The sequence below is a fragment of the Aythya fuligula genome, chromosome 19, assembly GCF_009819795.1.
Source record: "Aythya fuligula isolate bAytFul2 chromosome 19, bAytFul2.pri, whole genome shotgun sequence".
NCBI lineage: Eukaryota > Metazoa > Chordata > Aves > Anseriformes > Anatidae > Aythya > Aythya fuligula.
The window spans coordinates 1,096,336-1,116,957 of NC_045577.1; the positions used below are offsets into that span (position 1 = coordinate 1,096,336).

Genomic DNA, 20,622 nt, shown 5'->3' on the forward strand with positions numbered 1-20,622 from the left:
GCAGCTATTCAAACCAGCGTCATCTCCAGCAGCAGTTCGGAGCAGCCCAGGTAGGAGCGTTGGTTGCAGTGTCCCTAGGGGCTCAGTTTGCAGTGCAGAGTCTGGGCCTTGCTTCTTTTGGCACAGCCCTGCCTGCTCCACCTGAAGCAGCTGCGAAGGGAGGCTGTATTCTCTTCTGTCTTTGTTTTTATCAGCTCCTAAAAGTGCAGTAGCAGCTGTCCCTGGTGAGATGAGTTTAGGAAGCACTCTGCCTCATTCCTGACCTAATTCCCTACAAGAAACAGAGGCCTTAATTACCTAACTACCCCTTCTTATGATGGGCAGGTGATAAATGGTGTTTCATGCTTTAAGCCTCTCAATTTTAATTAGCTACAGCATCCCAGGGGACATAACCAGGACTATAAAGAAATCAAGATTAGAGTTTTAATCCAAAATGTATTGCACCACAAATTTCATAGTGTTTCAATACAATCCATATTTACAGCATAGAAGGAAAGAAATCCATTGGCCATAGAAAGGATTGTGTATACCACTGTTCCTATACAAGGGAAAGTGCATTAGCTTTTTTTTTTAGTACACCACACACACACACCATTCTTGCTCTGGTATCTGAAGAAAATTCAACACTTGAGAACTAGTTGTTACGGTAAGTTGATCCTGTATGAGCTTTGGGAAGTGTTAGTCAGTCTGTTATCTACGACACGTATCACGCTTTCTTCTAGGGTACCTGTCCTGCATTTGTTACTATTCAGCAGTAACTTTTCAACCCAGGCTCAACTTAAACCAATCTGTCATTAAGCAGGCATCAGCACGAGAGAATCCTGTCCCTTGGCCTTGGTCCCACAGAAACAGGACAAGGGGACATTCTAAAGGAAAAGGCCCTCCCCAGAACCAATAGGGTTATCAGCCTGCCCCCACTTTGTTTCAATACAGGAGCAGCTGATAAAAAGTATATTTCTGATTGTCTGTTTTCATTATTAGAGTTGTACTCTTCCCCTAAACTTCCCTACTCTATACAGTTAAGTGCCATGGATCAAAAGTTGCTAGACTCTGTTTTGACTAGTTTAATGTACTAAGAAGTCCAGGTGGTTTTACTAAACTTAAATTGAGCCTAGCTCTAAACTGAGGAGTGTCACCTGTGCCAAGGTAATAGCTACTGTGAGCTCCTATGTCTTATATATGGCTACTTAACCAAAACTGAAGATTTGCAGCAGATTTACTGCTCTACCAACTTGACCTCATGTAGGGTACTTTCATCTTCACCACAGCGTCCGCATGCATGGGAGCAGTCCACGTGCTGAAACTCAGCACTGCCTCTGGACTGCCACCACCGAGGTCATTCAGACCCCTGTTAGCAAACAAAGTTAAAATTCTGAACAGTGACCTTATTTTCACTGAGGACAGGTGGAATTTTCTTGACTGCATTTAACATTGTTAGTAACATGAACCTCATTGTAAGAGAATTATCAGAATTGCAGCCTGCTCAAATTTTGTACATGCATAGTTTTTTGAAAATATATCCAAATTTTAAGGAGCCAGACTGATTGCTGCTTCCTCTTTTCATCTAGATTGCGTGGTGGTGTTGTAACTAAAGGGCAAAATTGTGCTTCCAGTCTGTGCCAGCTTGGTCCCCTCTTCCTAAGGCAGAAGGAAGCAACCTGCTGGAACCAAGATCTATTAAGAGTTGAATTTTGCCCTCAAAACCAAAAACCTCATAAGCAGCGTTCCTTTTACCATGTAGCTAGGACACAGTTAACAGCCCACTACATGTTCATAACAGTTTCTAAGCATCAGTATCTGAACTATACAAAACCACAAGAGAGGTGGATACTGGTTATGAAATTTTGTCACTATCAGACTTGTAAAGGAAAAAAAAAATAGTACCAATATTCTTCACTTTTTTTTCTTTTTTCTTTTTTAAATAAAAGCTATTTTCAGTGTGCATTTACAATACCTGGAATTCAGCTTTAAAAATTTAAAATAGTTTACCTCCCCTTCTTCCCAATGCTAACAACCTATAGTACAGACTAATAGATTAGTTTTAAAGGCGACTGAGTATTAGGACTATAATTAAGACCATTTTAAATATTATTTTTCTTTAAGAAAAGTAAAATCAGACAACTCTAAAGTTGTGCTCTCAAATTAAATAATCGTCATCAACATGCAGCCTTCAGGACTGCAGGCCAGGATATATGCACCTTAAATTACACAGTGATATGAAAAGATGCAAATTATTAGTTATGTCAGTATAACAAGGCAAGGCAAATTTCTTTTTGGTTAAAGCTCCTGCTCCTGTTCTCTGAAAGCCTTCTCAAACTGTCAAAAATTCAGTACAGTATTTTTCTTCCATTGCTTGCTTTCCACAGCGAGACAAGGAAGCTTGACTGTGTCTAGAGTTACTCAACTCTAGCACTCCGTAACAGAAGCCGGAGCCACCCTCATAACAGATGCACGTGTTAGAAGCTTGAACTGCCAGCACCGGTGTTAGTGAGGTTAACGTTACCCTTTGGTGCCAAGAAAACCAGATTGACGAGCACAAGGAGCTGACTTCCTTTGAAAGACCATCGAGACAATGGTCCCCGAATCCAACCCAGAAGAGGTGTTGCAGTTTGTAGTGAAAATTTCTCCTTGCACAGTATTACTTTTGTAAACAGCTTCAAAGTTCCTGTACAAAATACTGCAATGACAGTGATTAAGACACACCTGAAGTGGTGTGTTCAGTGTTCTTTTCACAGAAAAAAAAGTGGCTAGATGCTGAACGCCCATTTTCAGGTTCCCTTAAGACCACAGCGTCCTTGGGCTCGAGATAGATGGCCGGATACTGCCTTTAGGAGATGGCTTTGACCCAAACCACGACATCTAGGACAGGAAAGCACAACATGCATTATGCTGGGTACACACTTTTAAGAAGCTGAAGACTTAAAAAACAATACAGCACCTGTGTATCTCCCTATCATTTGATGGAAAGAGCTGTTTATAAAACAACACTGCGGACTTCAGATGAAGAAACTGAAAGCAGTTTCACATAACCAAACCTAGAAGGAACAGCATCCTGTTTTCACAAGTGAACACTACTGGAGTACACTTACATGTATTCTTTAAAGTAATAACAAATCTAGTCATTTAAACAGTACCTTAGTTAATCTAGTATTAAGCTGCTCTCTGAAAAAGATGGCAAAGGGTACGTAGACCAAATGTGTTCAACCTATCAAATCAGCAGAAATAAATGCAGGGCACATCGAAGAAACTGAGGCAGCACTCATTTATGAACATCCACTAATAATGACACAGCCAGGGACATACAGCAGATCTCATTTCATGCAAGGGGAAAGGAGAAACAGATCTAGGTGTCTAAGCCTAATGTCAACATGACAAAACCAAGAATTCAGTTTCCTCTTAAACGTTTGACTACTCACAGAGCTTTCTAGCTTCCTGTCACAGGCTAATTCCACTGGGCAAAACTGTGCTGTCGCTCCTCTGAAGCACTGGAAAGTTGCTCTGTATTTCCCTTGCTGACACACTATTTCCAACATGTAGCTATGCAATCAGCTAACGTTTTAATAGTAAGTTACACGTATTATGGTACCTAACATTTGGAAAAAGATATTTTTCATGATCTCCTAGCATCAAAGAACATTCATTCCTTTTGCTCGGAATCCAGTCAGAAATTGCAAGTGGAACAGAATCCTTACCTTGTACTCCAAAGTTTCTTTAAGCATATTTTCTTCCTCTTGCGAAAAATTCAGTAACACAGATACAGCTTTAATTAGATGGAATGCCTGAAAGAAACCACAGAGTTTTGCTGCTTATGATGCTCTCAGGCTCCACATTTTGGACTACAGTGCAGCACTGTTTTTTTTGCAGTTTTAGTGACAGACTTTTTAGTCACACCTGTGAGCAGCAGAGCAACAGTTTCCCACTATTCCCAATTCCAAAAGGCCAGGACAGCTTGTACCTTATTTCTTCTGTTTGTGTTTCCTGGCTTTCTGTTCTTTAATAGTGGTTTGCATATTTGGGGGTAAAAAAGACTAAATGAGGAGCCTAGTTAGTAAGAATAAAGAAGCCTGGCTCCTGTGGCATCCTATTTTTTTTTTTAAGCTTTGGTAAGTTGATCGAGCCAGCACATAGGTAAGTAAGAATCATGGTGTTTTAAGCACACACTTAGGTGCACGAACTGCACAGTGCTAGTATTCTAAATGTGTCAATCATGAAGAACTACTAAAGGAGTCAAGCAGTCAAGAAACCATGGAGCTGCACTATTCTTTCCTTGATCTTATCTACTGTCTGACTTGCAAATAAGAAAAGTGTATTTGTCATGACTTTTACCTGTATTTTTTCCAAAATAATGTAGAGAACAAGAAGGAGCCCCAGTGCACACAGAATTGCACCTCATAAATATCACCTTAATAGCAAGTGGTTTATGTCATCCTTTTTTGTTGCTGCCTTAAATATATAGCCTCTTTACACTAATTGCATATACTCCATATGCTTTTTAAGAATAGCGCAGAGAATGCCTTATGGCTTCAGATCTTTAACTTCCAGACATAATTACCTCCTACCTTCCATTTAGATCCTAAAAATCTCTACTTCCAAACATACTGCTGCTAGCTAGTTTGTGTTACTGTGCTGAATCAGTCAATTACTTTTTAAGTGCAAAAGTATGAAACTGGCACAGAAGTATCCTTAGCAGGTGCCAGTTTCTAGAGAACAAAAGACTTGAAAGATAAGCATACATTTTTACCTCAGACTCCCGGCAGGACATGAATTTTAGTACAACGTGTTTAAGGTATTCAAAGTTTATCTCCCTTGAGTCATTTAAATCAGAATTGTTTGTGACAGTCACAGAAGTATTAGGCACTTCAGAATTTGTTTTTTCACGTACTTCAGGTACCTCACTGTCAGGCCTTATTTTCTGAAAAGGAAAAGAGACATCGTGGTACATTGTGGACTGTGTCAGTTTGGCACTGGGAGAAGATTTGCATCTGAAATATCTAACGCAGAGGGCTTGTACCTACGAGGTGGGTAAAACCTTGGCATCAACAGGACAAGCTTCTCATCCTTCAAGGTATCATAGCAGAGCAGCGTCTTCATCCCTCCCTAGACTCTAGGACAGAAGCTAGTTGCTGTAGGTGTTATGTCTACATGACACAAACCAGCAGAATTGGCTTCAGCCTAGAAACTGTCATTTGATCATTTTCTTTCACCACTCATCTGCTCTATGCTTTTCAAATGAGGGCTTTCTCCAAACAATTCTCAAGTTCAGAACAAAAATCACATCATTAGAGTATTTTTAAATTGCTTTTAAAATGTTTAAAATAGAACTTTTTCTCAGAGAGAAAAACTATTGCACGAGGGATTAAAGAAGAGCTTTCCCTGAGGGCTGACCTCACTCCTATGGGAAAACTTCAATGACTGGCAGCTAAGTAGCCATCAAACCTCAGCCAATCGCTCCACAGAAACGTACTGGATGCTGGACACTACCAAACACAGGTCACCTATTGCTATAATTCGACGTTGCAATAGCTCGGAGGTGATGGCTACCTGTCACACCATCCATTCAATAAATAACGATCTAGGATGACGTATTTCCTTAAGTTGAGGGTTCACAGAACTGCCTGCAAATGCAAGGAAACTGCAAGCATTCCCAGTAGAAAGAAAAAAAAATACACTGTAGCTAGCAGTCAAGTTTTTGGAACTACTGGTTCAAGTAACTGTCAGCGAGTGCCAGCTGGAGAGAGACTGAGAAACATAACACTTACCAGTTCTTTTTGGAGGGTTTTTTTCAGTTCTGTCATTCTTTGCTGTAACTGCTTTATCATCTGTCAACAGAGCAAAGGACAGCACTAACATAGCATTCACTGTTAGGACACATTTTGACCCACAGGTATATGTAAAAACCCATGACAAATAAGTGTAAGGAACAGAACTATAATTAAACACAGACAGCTCAAAAGAAGCAACCCGAATGTCTTGTCTTTCTGGCTGCACATGTTCACAGGCATGCAATAGGACACTTGGGTTTTAATGACAGCACAACGGAAATTAATTCAATGAATTCAAACAAAAGGGTTCTGCAGGAAAGCTGTGCGTGGTATCATTTGGTGCTTCTTTCCTCCAAAACAGATAAGGAGCAGAACATGCCACAGGAAGAGATTTCCTTTCAACTCTGGCTGCAGTTTTCATTTACTGTTATGATACCCTTATACAATCCAGAGGGGAAAAAATTACTCATAGAATGTTGGATTCAGATTGGATCTCTCATTTGGGGAAGCCTGCTTAGGCCCATCTTTCTAAGGCTGTGGCACAGGTAGCACCAATTATTAGGCTTCCTAGTTAAAATGGGAAAGACTAACAGCTGTTTCTCCTGTTTCAGTTTACCTTGTTTTTCTCAACAATTTGCTGTTCCAGCTCTCTGTTATCCTTCTGAAGTTGAATGACATCTGCAGCTGCTACCTCTCCATTCTGTTCCATCACACGGTTTTCTGGAGGATGTAAATGCTCGTTGTTCAAGGGTCCTGCTGATTCTTCTAGATCTGAAACCTGTAAAAATGTAAATGGTGAACTGCAGAGATATCATGGTATTTGCAGCCCATGATCACTCTTCATGGAGAAAGCTAAACTTTCCTACTTCTGTAGGTTTTTTTTTTTTTTCTTGTTTGCTTTTGTGTGTGGGTGGCAGCAGTTTTCTGGTGTCTGTGTGTTGTTTTTTTTTAAAGTACAAAGCATTAGTGACAATTGAGTTGGCTACATCATCTCCCAGTGGCCTCTTCAGAGATTTTGGGTCTCTGTCTCATAAAATGTCTTGAGGGGATTGAGTAAGTCAAATAAAATAAGGTGGTAGCCTTCACGAACCACTCACAGATCTGACAGCGAACAGCTTCCTTTAGGAAGACAAAGAGCAACAAATAATGGTGTACCACCAAGGCATGACAGAAGTGGGATCTCTTGCACGACTGCTGATTTTCCCAAAAAGTCAGAAGAGAGAAGCTTTGCAATTGCACTCACATTTTTCTCATGTTCTCTGGCCAACATACATTCCTGTACCTGCAACTTCAACTCATCTATTTCTTTTCTTGCCGTTTCTTCTTTCTCCACTGCTTGGCTATTACATGCCTCTATATCAGATTGCAACTGGTGCATTTGCAGCAAGACAGCTTCATGATCTGAGGAAGGAGAAATCTGCTTAGTATCAGTCTTCTGAATCAAATGGGATTTTTTTTTTAATTATTTTTCTTAGACAAAGCAAGATACACTGACAGTAAATCCTGACCTTTGAGTTGTGCTCTGTCACGAAGACAGAAGACAATGAAATTTAAGCCACCAATCTCATGTGCATATTTTTGCGGAGGAGTGCTCTAGCTGTTTAAAAGTCAGGGTGATTTTAATACTTAAAAGTATAATTATAAATTATACCTGTTCTAAAAGAACACGGACCTCCACCAGAAGTCTGCAACTTGTGTTCTGACTGTGCAGGAACACGTGGGGCTGAGCTGTGAGCACAAATGGCTAGCCAGTGGAATGGTGCAACAAGAGGCTAAAGTTTTGTTCCCTTTCTAAGCAATGACAACACACAAGAGAAACACAGAGGTGCCTGGAATTGAATGTAGATGACTGCACTTCATCTTTTAGTATAATTGTGGAATATCAGCCTACAATTGCTCTTTAAGAATGTAAATAAAGTATTTCATGCAAGTGCAGTTTTTAAAGTGGTACAACAAAGTAGCGGTTTTTGAACTGCAATTCTTTATTTCATGTGTTTTGCACAATACGTTTGCCTACAAGAAGTACAGCAAGACTGTACTCAGATGAAGCTATCTGGAATACAGTAAGCTCATTTGATCTAACCTTGTCTTAGTTGGTTTAGTTCTTCCTTCTGTTTTAGAAGCACATCAGATTTTTCACCAATAAGTCGGTCTTTTTCCTCTATTAAGGAAGCCAGATGTGAAACCTTCAAAGCAGTCAAACAAACAGAATTCATTAAAGACATGCAACTAGAAGAGGCTATGGAATGATTTCAACATATCTCAGGTTCAGAATTTTGGGGAATGCAGCGAGGGGGGAGGACTGGAGAAGAATTCTATCAGTGGAAGGCAGCGGCTGGTATCTACAACTAGGCAGGGGCTGCATGAGCTCTGTGCTAGGCAATACAGCACCTTGAGAAGTAGTTTGTGCAGCATTAGTGTTACAGATAATACAGTCTGGATGTCTGTGATCTATCCCAAGACTCACAGAAGGCATCACATCCACACTGTCCTCATTTAGAAAGCACTGAAGTCAACGTGGTGCTGGAGCTAAAACCACACTTCCACTTCTAACAAGCTCCGTGTCACAACTGCAGGTTGCCTCATAACCAGCAGGTGGCAGCTGTAAAACAGCCGCTGTGCAAAACTGGGTATCACTGTACCCCTTCTACAGCTGGATCGAGCAAGTACATTATCTGCAACTGCTCTAGAAGCATGAAGAAGCTGAAAGATCAAGATCAAACTAAATTCAAACTTGCTCAGCTGACAGTTCCCAGCTTAAGAAAACAGGAGTTCCCATTATCCACTACACCTGCTTTGAACAAATAGAAGAACAAAATAAGACTACCTAGAGTTTCCATTTGGCTACTGGATATAAACTTCTTCCATAAAAGGGAGCATAGGGTTCTAGAACTGCTGTGCTTAAGAGGGACAAAGATGTGATACAAGCACTAAAAGGAACAACAGAATGATTAAAAAAAAAAAAGCCAGCTAGCCATGTCTCGGGATGACTTGCCCACTGGGACTACGCACCATCCTACAGATTAAAGGGGTCTGAAGTAATCATCTCTATTCTGAGTAAATGTGTTCACTTGCTACCAACTGGTCTTCCCCTCAGTTTTTTTTTATAGTACATGTCACAACCTGCCCTAACTCTTGAGCCTACAAACTTACAAATATCTCCAACTTTGCAGCTAGCAGCATTTTACATTTTCCCACTGGAATAGCTTGCATAAGTTGATAAAGATTCTTGTGCAAGCATTTACATAGTCACCCCAACTTTCACGTTTACTGAGGCAACCCTGGCTGTCTTGCATGCTGAAGATGATTCCAATTAATTAACATAACAATCAGGAACATTACGTCCAAGTCTCATCCAATCTGTTAGAGGTTAGAGCACCTGAACATATTTTAGACTATGGGTATTGACCAACCTGCTGTTGAAATTCCTCTCTCTGTTTTCGTGTTTCTTCCAGTGCTTTGGCAATTTCAGTGCTGACAGTCTCTCTGCTGCTTAATTCCTTCTGCAAAACAAAGGTAATTCAGATGTTACTTAAGACAACTAAAATCGGGTCAGTGTCTCATCTTTAAAACCAAATCCATTAGCAACTACAATTTATCGGTGTTCTAATACACTGTGATTTACATTTATTTCCAGTTGTGCACCATTGTTTTGTTTGACTGTACTACTGACACCTGCACGCGCAGGAGCAGTACAGAACTGATACAAGACCCCAAACATATCCAACACTTAAAAGATCTCTTATTAGCTTGAAGTATCTGTTACAAAGTGGTGGCTCCTTCCTACAACTATCTTTAAATTTAATTGGGCATCTAACAGTAGCTAAAGATAAAACTTTCAACAATCTAAAATTACAGTCAGAAGACTAAGTATAAGCTGTAAATACCTAACCATGTTCCACTTATGCTTATGACTGCTTTTTTTGAATGCTACGAGTGGAATTGATGTGGAACTATTCTGCGTTCATTGCTGCCAACAGGATTTAAAAGCTCTTCATGCCTGACAATATGGGAATGTATTATTTATGCCTGATTTGGGCAGATACAAGCATTCTGTTTCAGGAAAGGATCACCCATTTGTAACACTCCTCAGATGCGTTTCTACTGAGGAACAAAGATGATTTGCAGCTTTAAGTACACAGAACCTAAATGCAATCTGATTCCAAGTGTTAGGAAGGTAACACACCTTGCCAGGAACTGTTTCTCAAACCAAGCACAACATTTAACCAGTATCACTAACCAATTAAGCCCTTACCTTTAGCCTGTTTAGTTCAGATTCTTGATTTTTTAACGAACTCTCATACTTTTCTCTGCTTTCATTAAGATGTTCATTTTCCTTCTCCAACTGGCTCTGTAAAATGAAGACTGCTTAAGTACTAAGCACAAGTATTCCAATGCTTTGTTTAAACAGATCCAGCGAGTTCTCTGTTCATATTTAATATCTCAAAGTATTAGAACATCTATTGGAGTGCTTAGGAGCTCTGAGTAAGCACATTCAGACAACATGAGTATCTACTAGCTTTGTTAAAATAATTGTGAAGACTCAGGTGCCCCCTGAACAGTTTCTGTACTTACTATCTTGTGCTGAGTAGATGTTTTATCAAATTCCCAAGCTGTTTGAAGAGCAGCAATTTGAGACTCCAGCTCAGTAACTTTTTGTTCATATTGATGTTTCTCACTTGATAACTGCTGCTGCAGTTTATTTCTTTCATTTTCTAGATCAGTTTCCTTAAGAAAAATAAATACCACTGAGTAATAAAATGGTATTTTATTAATTGTACTATTCTCTGGTAAGAATTGGACATAATTTCATGTGACATACTCAAACTGAATTAATACCATTTCTTTGGCAGTAGTGCCATGCACTCTCATACAGACATTATTAGTTTAGGAGACAAACAGCAAGAAAACACCAGAGCAACAAATCGAACACAGAGAAAATAGTACCAGTGGAGATGCCGAAAACTGATTTGCAACTGGTCATGAAAATATTATGCAGTGTACTCACCAACTTCTGAATCTTCAGATCTTGCTCACCAGCTGCTTCTTTAATCTTTTTCAACGTTTCTGTTGTGGTCTGCAGTTTTTGTTCCAGTTCTCTATTCTAAAATATAACAATACATTAACTTCCTTATCCATTGGCATCTACATCACTAGAAAAAAACAGTAACATACAGAATGTGGGATGACCCAGTAAACATCAAAACAATGAAACCACATAGTTCAGAGAGAAAGTCTACTTGACACACGCTGCTTTCTTTAAAAACTCAACACCATCCCAGCCCTTCCTCAGCAATGCTTGCACTCCAGCTACTTGTTTCTTTGGGTAGGAAAGATATGCTTGAAAACTCTTAACTTCAGAACCACTAGGCACCTCTCCATCACTGTAGGTGGGGGGATGACCAGAGCCACGGATCAATTAAACTTTCCTTTCAGACTAAATGGGACATATAGCTTCACTTTTGGTCAAGAGCAAAAGTACAGCAAGAGGAATAGGTATTGAGTATCAAGAAGATGGAAACAGTGGGAATTTGTATGAAAAAAAATATTTACCTGTGTTTCCAACTGGTTCACAGTATCAGCGTGATGCATTCTGTCTGTTAGTATCTGCTGCCTGGTTTCATCCAGTTTCAGCTCAAGAGCAGCTTTCTGAAGATTATATTGGGTTGAAGAACAGGAGGACAGACAGACAAAGAGATAGGATTTTAATTAAGATTTGTCTTTGCATTGCATTAATAAAACAATACTAAAATGGACCCACATGCAAAAACAAAGTTTCTCACTCCCATCTTCATGCTTTTCAATTCATGATAATAAAAAATGAACAATAAGAAGGGCGCACTGCTCTCCGTAAGGATTAAACGGTAAAACTTTCCAGTTGTTCCACCTTTTGTGGGCATGTTAAAAAGCTCTTCTTTCCCTTCATTCACAGACAATTCAGAAAGACCAATGCAGACATCTGTGCAAAAAGTACATAAACAGGCCCAATGTAGTCATCCACATAAGCCTGTTCAGCGTAGCGTGCCAGTATACACCAGAGGAACAAATGTGCCCGCATTACATCATCATATATTCTTTCCATATGTAGTAAACAATGTATGTTCTAAAAAAATCTCCTTGAGATTGCACTTTTAAGCAGTCTATAAATGTAAAATTACCTCCTTGAGTAATTCCTGCATATGTTCATCCCCTGAAAGATTTCTTTCTAGCTTCTTTTCCAAAGAGGACACTTTTTCCTGCAGCTGTTCGGTAAGTTTATTTCTCTCAGCAAATTCAAAAGTCATCTGTGGGAACAAGAAATCATTTTTATTTTTTTACTTTTTGTAGCCAAGATTTCATCCAATCCATTGTAGTTTGACATGAACAAATGCCTCTAGGAAAAGTTCTATTTGAAAAAACAATATAATGTTCAAACACTTCATGAACACCACATTTCAGACTAACAGTGCGTTACCAAAGCATACACCTTCACACCAGGCAACAGAAGGTGCATCAGAAAACACTTAACCTTTAGCTTATGTTGTTCATATTCCACCTTCAGAGATTCATGCTCCACTTGTAACATTTCCAGTCTCTTCTCACAACCGGAACCAGCAACTTGAGCCTAAAAGTTTTGAGAAATGACTTGCTTTAAATCTTAGATTTCCAAAACCACAAAACTGATATCAAATATAACTTATGTAAACAGTTAGCTCTTTGAATCAAACCTCACTTATCTGAAACTTACATTTTGCAAGTCTACAGAAAGCTGCTGAATGACAGTTTGTAGTTCTTGTTCTCGTAACTCCAGAGCAGTGATCTTATTTTCTGCATTTGTCTCAGCTGTCCTTAGTTCATCTCTTCACAGAAAGAGGGAAAAAAAGTGACATAGCATTCTAGAAAAGTAACCTTTGGAAGATAATTCTGCTTCTTATGAAAATGGACTAAGCAACGTGAACATTTTCTTGCCTTCAAACCAGCCACTGTCTTGATTATACACTTTCCAAAAAGGTAATGATTAAGTATTCAAACTACACACACAAAAACTGTAACATTCTTACAAAGTCCTAAACAAATACTGCTTCAATTGGCTTGAAAATCAAGATATATAAACTTGGCATTTGCATCCACACTGCCACACTAGAAGCAATTATTCAGTCTGTTCATTGCATATATAAACTCTTCCAAAAAAGACAGACTTGGGCACAAAGTATTAGTATAGGGGAAATTAATACACCCCTCACGAAATACGACATCCATACCTCTGTGCCTCTAGCTCCAAGAACTGCTGCTGCAGCTCCTGAAGATCTTTTCGTAGGCCTGATGACTCATTGCTTGCATCCTGAAGCACTTCCTTAGTGTGGGCTAGCTCTTGAGTGCATGCCTCTAGTTCCTGCTCTGCTTTGCTCAGAGATTCTTCCTTTTTCAAAAGCTGGATACCAGAATGTTATCTTTAACAATATATATGAACTGGTAGTGCTGATAGAGTATTCTCATTTAAACCTGTTTCCCTTATTAAGTTATGAGCTGAATTAAATAACTCCCAGAAAAGTCACTGTTGTAATACTCTACGCAGTACTGTACACACATACCTCCTGATAGGATTTGGACACTGAACAAGACTGTGTATCAGCATTAAGGCTGAAAACAATGCAGTGCTACCACTGAGTAGGTGTTCTAACAGAAATTTTAGCAAAAAGTTATGTTTAAAACAGTCTTACCATGTGTTTAACTTTGGCCATTTCCTGCTGTTGAAAGCCTTCCAGCTCATCAATTTCATCTCTCTTTTGAAAAAGGTTCAAACTCTGCTCCCTCATTTCTCGTAACTGCTTTTCAAGCATTTTTTTTTCCTGATAAACCAACAAAATTAAAAGGAATCTGAGAATATCTGAATGCTAATTTGAAGTCAATATGAGTTTAGTTAAATTCTCTGGGAAAGAAATCTTTTCTTGCATCCCTAAGGTGTTCTGACAGTGCTACATACAGAACTAGAACCTCTTCAAATTCGTGTTGCACTATGCAATGTGGAGCAAATTACTGAACTGCAAAAATCTTTTTTTAAAAATTGTCTTCGTTACAATGTGGTCAATGAAAATGCAACTCACAGCAAATAGTAACCTGTTTAATGTCTTTATAGTCAGAGGTACTTTAAAATAGACTAAGTTAAATGGTGAGAACTACAGCAAAACTGAAATCCCACACTAAAAAAATAGGTTTCTTTCTTTTATGAAACAGATGACCCACTACAAGACCTCAGACTAAATCACTACCTCCTTCTGCATCCCAGCTGCCTCCTCAGTAAGATCGTTCTTCTTGCAACCCATCCTTTTTTTTCCCACATTGAAAATTAATTCCAGAAACATTTCATAAAGCACCGGAGCTGGTAAGTCTCTGGCCCCACCCACTGAACAATGATCAAATATTTAAAAGAGCTGAACAGAGCTGAGCTGTAGAAAGCATGTGGGTGCTGTTTAAAAATACAAAACAAAAGAAAAGCTTAATTACCTTTTCAACTTGACCCAATTTTTCCATCCACTCCTGAACAAGAAAGAAAGAAGAAAAATCAAAACCCAGCTGCAGACTTTAAAGGAGAACAATTATAGTTTAAAAAAAAAAAAAATTTGTACTGATACAAAGTTACTGATACTGATAAGTTGTGGAAATGATTAAAAAAACACAGTAATCATCCCAAAAAAACAGGTAATATTTCAATATATAAAAGCTGTGGAATAATCTATGTTACCTGCATATAAAGGTATTATTCAGAATAAAGCAAAAATGACAACAGGTCTACTGCAGTGGAATCTTACAAGTGTGAACTTAACATTAGAAAGTTCTGTGGGCTCTTATTCAAAACATTAAGAAGACTCAGAAAAACGACAAGCACTGCACCTTTTTTTGTTTGTTTGTTTTTAAACTTTGGCACACTAATGGAACACAATGCAGAACAACTACTTTAATTAATGGTGACACCTGTCTGAAACATCAATGTCACGCACAGCCAGTCAAAACCCAAGCTGTTCAAACTCTGTTACCTGGTCCTTTTTTTCTAAGGCCAAAGCCATTCCCTCAGCCATCTTGGCTCGGTTGGCCTGGTGAGCTTCATTCTGCTCTTGAAACTTCCTCATGGAGGCTATCAACAGAGAATCACCAGCTGTGTTAAAAACCCATCAGTGGCTTCTGAAATTTTTACATCATTTACATCACACTGCTTGCACATCAAACAAGTTCCAGAAATAACAAAGATACAAGTATCGTTTCTCACAGGGTTATAACAAAGCTGTAGGCTTCAAAAAAGTCTCTCCTGCATATTAGCCCCAAATTTGCCAAAAAGAGTGTATTAACAATTTAATTCATCAGCCAACCCACAGGCACACAGTTTGAAATGTTTAAAACAATCAAAATTGTTTCTTTTCAGCTGTATTTAAATCATAGCAGTTTTCAACTAAAAAGAGAGAGAGAAAAATACGTACAATCCTGATGCTTTTCTAATGCATTCTCAAGCTTCTCTTTTATCTTCTGCAAGTTTCGGATCTGATCAGCATAATCTTGTGTGAGGAGGGAGAAGCACAGACCAGGAATGGACAGACATTAGGGAAAGAAATCAAACAGAAAAAAAAGGGGAAAAAAAAAAAGAAAAAAGGATGAGTGGAAAATGACAATGATTTTCTCAACCAGAAAATCATTCCTGCTGAGGAAAACCTGGGTGAGTGTAACAATGAACACAAGCAACTAATTCTATACTGTCCATAGGGAAAATGACCGGTACAAACAGGAGGGACCTGTCCTCAGCACGCTACTTACACAAAAAAGGGCAGTACCAGAGAATGGCAAACTATCCCCACGTCTGGCTATAAAAAGCCCATCTTCATCTGGCTACAACCTCTCCTTATTTCCCAAGGTCGCCTCTGACCTTTGGGAAGGAGCTGCCTAACAGCTCAGCCTAGTCTCTGACCCACTCCACGCGGCAGGAATGGAAACAGTCGTAGAGCAGAGCCCTTACAACGGCTCTACAGATCAAGGTACCATCTTAGAAAGAAAAACAGCCTCAAGACTGTTTTATGCTCAAATCTCTGCTTTTTCTTCATTTCAACTGTGTTACTGTCAACACCAGAAGTCTTAGATACGGAGAGACATGAACCATCACATAAAAATATTAAAATAGAAGTGGGAAACACTGAGGCACGGGGACAGAAGGTACCCCAGCTGTTCCAAAGGAGCACATCAATGCTTCAAGGAATCAGTAGAAGTCATCCATCAATGTTCAAACCAAACATACATTCTAAATAAATTTAAACACTTAAGTTGAAAGGAAATAGTTTCTAATAGGATTTTATACGCATCAAGACACATACCAGACAGCTTGATCTCCAGCTTTCTTATTTGTTCATTTCTTCTGAACAACTGGGATGAAAGATCCTCTCTAGAGCTGCTTCCATCAGAAGCCTTGACAGAAGAACAACACTCGTGTAACTTACAAATACAGACAAAACAATCCTGTCACATACAGACTCTAGGATGATAAACACTGTTCCACCAAGGTGCCAGCGCATTGCAGCACTCATTTAATCCCTTCACACCTGGAATTATACAGACTTCTTAAGCAATGATTTATAACAAAAGACAGCTTGAGCAGAACATGGGAGGTACTACAGTGCTCTGCGTGCAACAATACCGAGCACACGCTCTCAGCAGTTACGCAGCGTGCTGGCTAGTCAGGAGGCAAACGCAGGTGCACGGCGAGATCACAGCTAACCTGCATCCAGCTCGCTTCAAATAATTAGCTTCACAAACAGGCACCTTACCTGTTTGCCCATTTAGCATCTGCTCAGTTTTATAACTGCTTTGCAGTGTTCTGTACTGAGACAGCTTTGTAACTCCTGTATACGTGAGTAAACTAGGATGTGCTGTAGTAAACACACCAACATTTCCTCATTAGTACTTAAGTTGCCTCCAACTAATGACTCATCCCCGTATCGAGGCGCACACCTACAGACACCCGACACGCAGACACCTCGCGGGGCACACTCAGAACTCGCGGCCGCCGAAGCCACAGCCTAAAGGCTGCAGGAGGAACCAAACCGCGGCAGGCGCTGAACTCACGAAGTCATCTCCCGAGTCCGCCCCCACGGAGGTTATGGACTCCTTGCTGATGGACCGGGGGATCCGGGCGGCCCCCCCCGCCCTGGGGGCCACGGCCGCCTCCTCCGCGATCTTCTTCTTCAGCTTCGCGAACATCGCTCCTCGCTCCCCGCGGGTGCCGCAGCGGCCGGGCGCTCCCCACAGCCGCCGGTAACGCTCCGAGCTCCGCGCTCCGCCTCCCGGTGCCGGGCTTCAGCGCCGAGCTCCGTCCTCGCGGCGTGTCACGGAGCCTCCCGACCCAGGGGAGCCCCGCGGCCCGGCAGCACCTGCAGGGTACGGCCGGGGGGGGGTCAGGGTCCCCCCGGGGCCGCGCGGGAGGCCCCAACCCGGCCCCGGCCCGGCCCCGCCGCCCCCGCCCCGCTCCCAGGCAGCCGCGGGCCCGCGGACACCGATCAGCCCCCGACCAGCCCCGCGGCCCGGCCCCGCCGCCTGCCTCCCCGGGCCCCTGCACGCGGCTCCCCGGCCTCCCAGCCCCCGGTTCCCGTCGCCCCGGCCCCGGCCTCGCCTCTCCTCGCCCGCCACCGCCGGGACCCCGCGGCCGCCGCCGCTCCCCTGGCGACGCCGACCCGGAAGCGCCGCGCGGGCCGGAAGCGCCGAGGGACGCTGCGCACGCGCCGTGGGCGGGCCCCGGCCCCGGCCCCCAGCAGGGCCCGGCCCAGCCCCGGCCTCCTCTCGGCCTCCCCTCAGCCCCGGTCCCGGCCCCGGTCCCGGTCCCCCCCGAGCGCTCCCCGCCGCTTCCTGACTGCCCGGCCCTGCCCGCAGCCCCGCCCGGCTCCTCCCTTGGGCAGCAGGCTGCCGTCACGCAGCGCTTCGGCGAGTTACAGAGCCCTGGCACAGAACGGCTGTTTGCTCCAAAAGAAAGTTTATTTATAGATCTTTGTACTTTTAAAGTAAAATAATCTGCTTTGTTACCAAAATACGATACACAGGCAGACGGCTGTAAAACACCTGTAAACCAATCACTACACAACCACTCTGGCCGAGGAAACCCCCCCCCCCCCCCCCCCCCGCTTCCTCCTCCTCCTCCTCCTCCCCCTCGTTGGTCCTGCCCCGGCCGAGCCCCGCGCCCCCTCCCCGCCCGCCCCCCTTGTCCCGGCTCAGCCCGGGGCTGCAGGATGCTGCCCCTCAGCCCTGGGTTACCGCTGGGAACTGAGAACAAAACACATGCCAAAAGAAATCCGCGAAGGCAAGGGGGCAGATATTCAAACCAGGCTTTTATTCTTGAACAAAGAGCTGCTGTTAGATCCAGAAAGATCTAAATAGCTAACGAACGCCTTGGGACCAGCACGTAGCAGTTGAAATCTGCTCTAAACATGAAACCAGGATCTTTAAGAGAAACACCTATGCATGCTCAGGGCAGCTGGCTCGTTAATGCAGCAATCGGAACGCAGAGACAGTCCTTCATTTTCCAAAATATCTGTCAAATTCAGAAATCTCAAACTCAGTCTTTTCTGTCTCAGTAGAGGAATGGTTTGGTGGTAAAAAAAAATAATAATAATAATTAATAATAAAAAAGTAAAAAAAAAAAAAAGTAAAAAAAAGTAGCTTTACTTTCATTCTTGAATATAAAGCAGACATTTGTTTGATGTATTCCTTCCTGGTACTATTTGTAGACATCCAAATCTTGGAACCACTTACAATAGATTTGGTCACGGTACCAAAGTTGCTCTAGAAGTCAAAGATACTAGAAAACACAGGAGCCATCTCAGGAATATGTTTTCTCTACTCCACAGATTTTTGCCCCATCCTCTACACCAGTTTCCCTCACACTGAGGCTGACCCCAGGCTAACGTCAGCAGGGAGAGCTTCCAGCTGCGTACGTTAGCTTTTTCCCTTGCTGGTCAGATTCCCTTACTGGCACCACCTGCGGAGCTCCCTCAGTCACAGAACTGCAGCAGCCATCGCAGATCAGCTGCTTGCACCCAAGCAGCCTCTGGGCCTGGAACGGGCAGGACTAAGCGAGGGCTGTGCCACTGCCTCATCAGTGATCTGTAGTAAGAACATCTACCAAAGAATCTAATGTAGCTAAAGATCTTACAAAAGAAGCCTCAAGAGAGGGGGGAAAAAAAGTTGTTTAGACAGATTCCAAGCTTTTTTTTTTTTTTTTTTTTTTTTAGCTTTCAGGAAAAAGCAGATTTCAGGCATAGCGTGGAGTTACAGCGCGAGGAAGAAGGCAAAGCAGGGGGAGGCACTTCACAACAGCATGCCTGTGGATGAATGATGGAGCAATACTTCCATCCTTAGAAGGGAAGCCTGACCAAAGCTACTGAAGTTGTAGCTTTTGAAGATGATTACCTTAAGTCTAATTCCCTTTCCTCATCTATTTCATACGGTCTTTAAAAGACATCTCTGCACATCTCCCTGTCTTGAGAGTTTTAATAAAGTCACGACCTTACAGCTACTGTTTTGACAAATTATGCAAACAAAGTCCTGAAACTTTTCAAGAAAGCACTCCGGGAAGCAACTCCAGTTCACACAGCCCGCAGAAGGTAGTGCTCCATTTAGCTATGCATGGAGAAAATGATGCATGACATCCCAAGAGTAGTTAAACACAGAGCTGTAACGATTCATGACCCTCTCTTCCCCTCTCACCGTTATTCTGGGAAGTCAGACAGGGAAGAAACAGAAGGCAACAACACTAACCTAGATGTTGTAAAGCCAGTTTGAACAGAGGAGTAGGAATAGAGGTGCCTCCTGTGGAAGTAGGATTAATTTGAACGTATCACATGCAGTAAGTCGGGAGCTAGGCAGAAGTAGTCTGACAGAGACATTCAGTACAGCTCACATTTTCCTCTCTTAGTATATTACATACAAAATTGACCCTTTTAGTTCAGTATTGCTTGGTGGTGACTAGTCTTATCCACTAACATATGCAATGTAGTTATATGTGAAGAAAGGGTTAATGAGACAAGAGGGAAGGCATTAGGCCTGAGAAGAAAAGGATCTGTTCTCACTTAAAAATGGTTCAGTCTTTCCTTCGCTTCCAATGAGGACTGCTAGATACACAAACCAATTTTTTCTTCAGTACATACAAGCATACATAGAGAAGGTACCTACAACCACGGCACACAGCACACGGTAGCACAAGTTTAGAATGACTTAGTAAGTTCAAACAAGACAAGGAGGGAAAATAGCAATATTTTCATCTTGAAAGCAGTTGTTTTGGGCCAGAAGGGAGGGGGCTGGCTCAAAATCCAAGATTAGATACTCATCCTATCTACAACTAGAGCAGACAGAAGGTATCAGCCTTTTTCTTACAAAGAAAAAGTACTCCTATTAACACAACAGGAGTAAAATCAGTATCTCTGAATACTCTTGTCAGCAGCAAACCTTCTGAAGCAAAGGTCAGGAGGTAAGAAGAGAAAGAGGGACTTCCAGAATGAATTTTTGACTTGGACAGTCAATGCTGTTAAGAAGTTCAACTTCTGAACTCATTTCAAAAGCCTTAAATTCTCCTCATGTATTCTAGCTTCTTCTTAATCTTTGCTTTGTTGTTTTGTTTGTTGTTTTGTTTTTGTTTTTGTTTTTTTAAAGTGCATTCTCCTCTGATTAGATCTACGTTGGTAACAAGCAAACAAAACCTCTTCTCAGGGCTGAACAGTGGATTAGAAGCCTCCCAGATCACAAGCAAGGACTCCTTGCTTCAGCCCAGCTGAAGTGAAGACTCGCAGTCTGCCAAGGCTTCCCCAGTCAGGTAACAACATCCCACAGAGGGTCACCAGCCCACGCTGATGGAATC

The 20,622-nt window shown here is 41.8% G+C and overlaps 1 protein-coding gene across 2 annotated transcripts; it reads right to left on the bottom strand.

Annotated features, from left to right (window-relative positions):
* Positions 1 to 409: 409 nt before the first annotated feature.
* On the bottom strand, positions 410 to 17,126 carry GOLGA1 (golgin A1). Of its 2 annotated transcripts, none has more exons than XM_032200242.1 (22): positions 16,845 to 17,126; positions 16,097 to 16,187; positions 15,215 to 15,289; positions 14,777 to 14,874; positions 14,247 to 14,279; positions 13,463 to 13,591; positions 13,004 to 13,173; positions 12,490 to 12,601; positions 12,271 to 12,366; positions 11,921 to 12,046; positions 11,316 to 11,411; positions 10,771 to 10,866; positions 10,338 to 10,490; positions 10,018 to 10,113; positions 9,176 to 9,265; positions 7,846 to 7,948; positions 7,045 to 7,163; positions 6,379 to 6,540; positions 5,760 to 5,819; positions 4,742 to 4,912; positions 3,693 to 3,779; positions 410 to 2,859 (listed from the first exon to the last, which is right to left on the bottom strand). In XM_032200242.1, the coding sequence occupies exons 1-22, from the start codon at positions 16,977 to 16,979 to the stop codon at positions 2,779 to 2,781; spliced, it is 2,379 nt and encodes a 792-aa protein (XP_032056133.1). In that variant the 5' UTR covers positions 16,980 to 17,126; the 3' UTR covers positions 410 to 2,778. The 2 variants fall into 2 exon arrangements, with proteins under 2 accessions (XP_032056133.1, XP_032056132.1); XM_032200241.1 differs by having other exon boundaries at positions 7,006 to 7,163; positions 16,845 to 17,125.
* Positions 17,127 to 20,622: the final 3,496 nt, after the last annotated feature.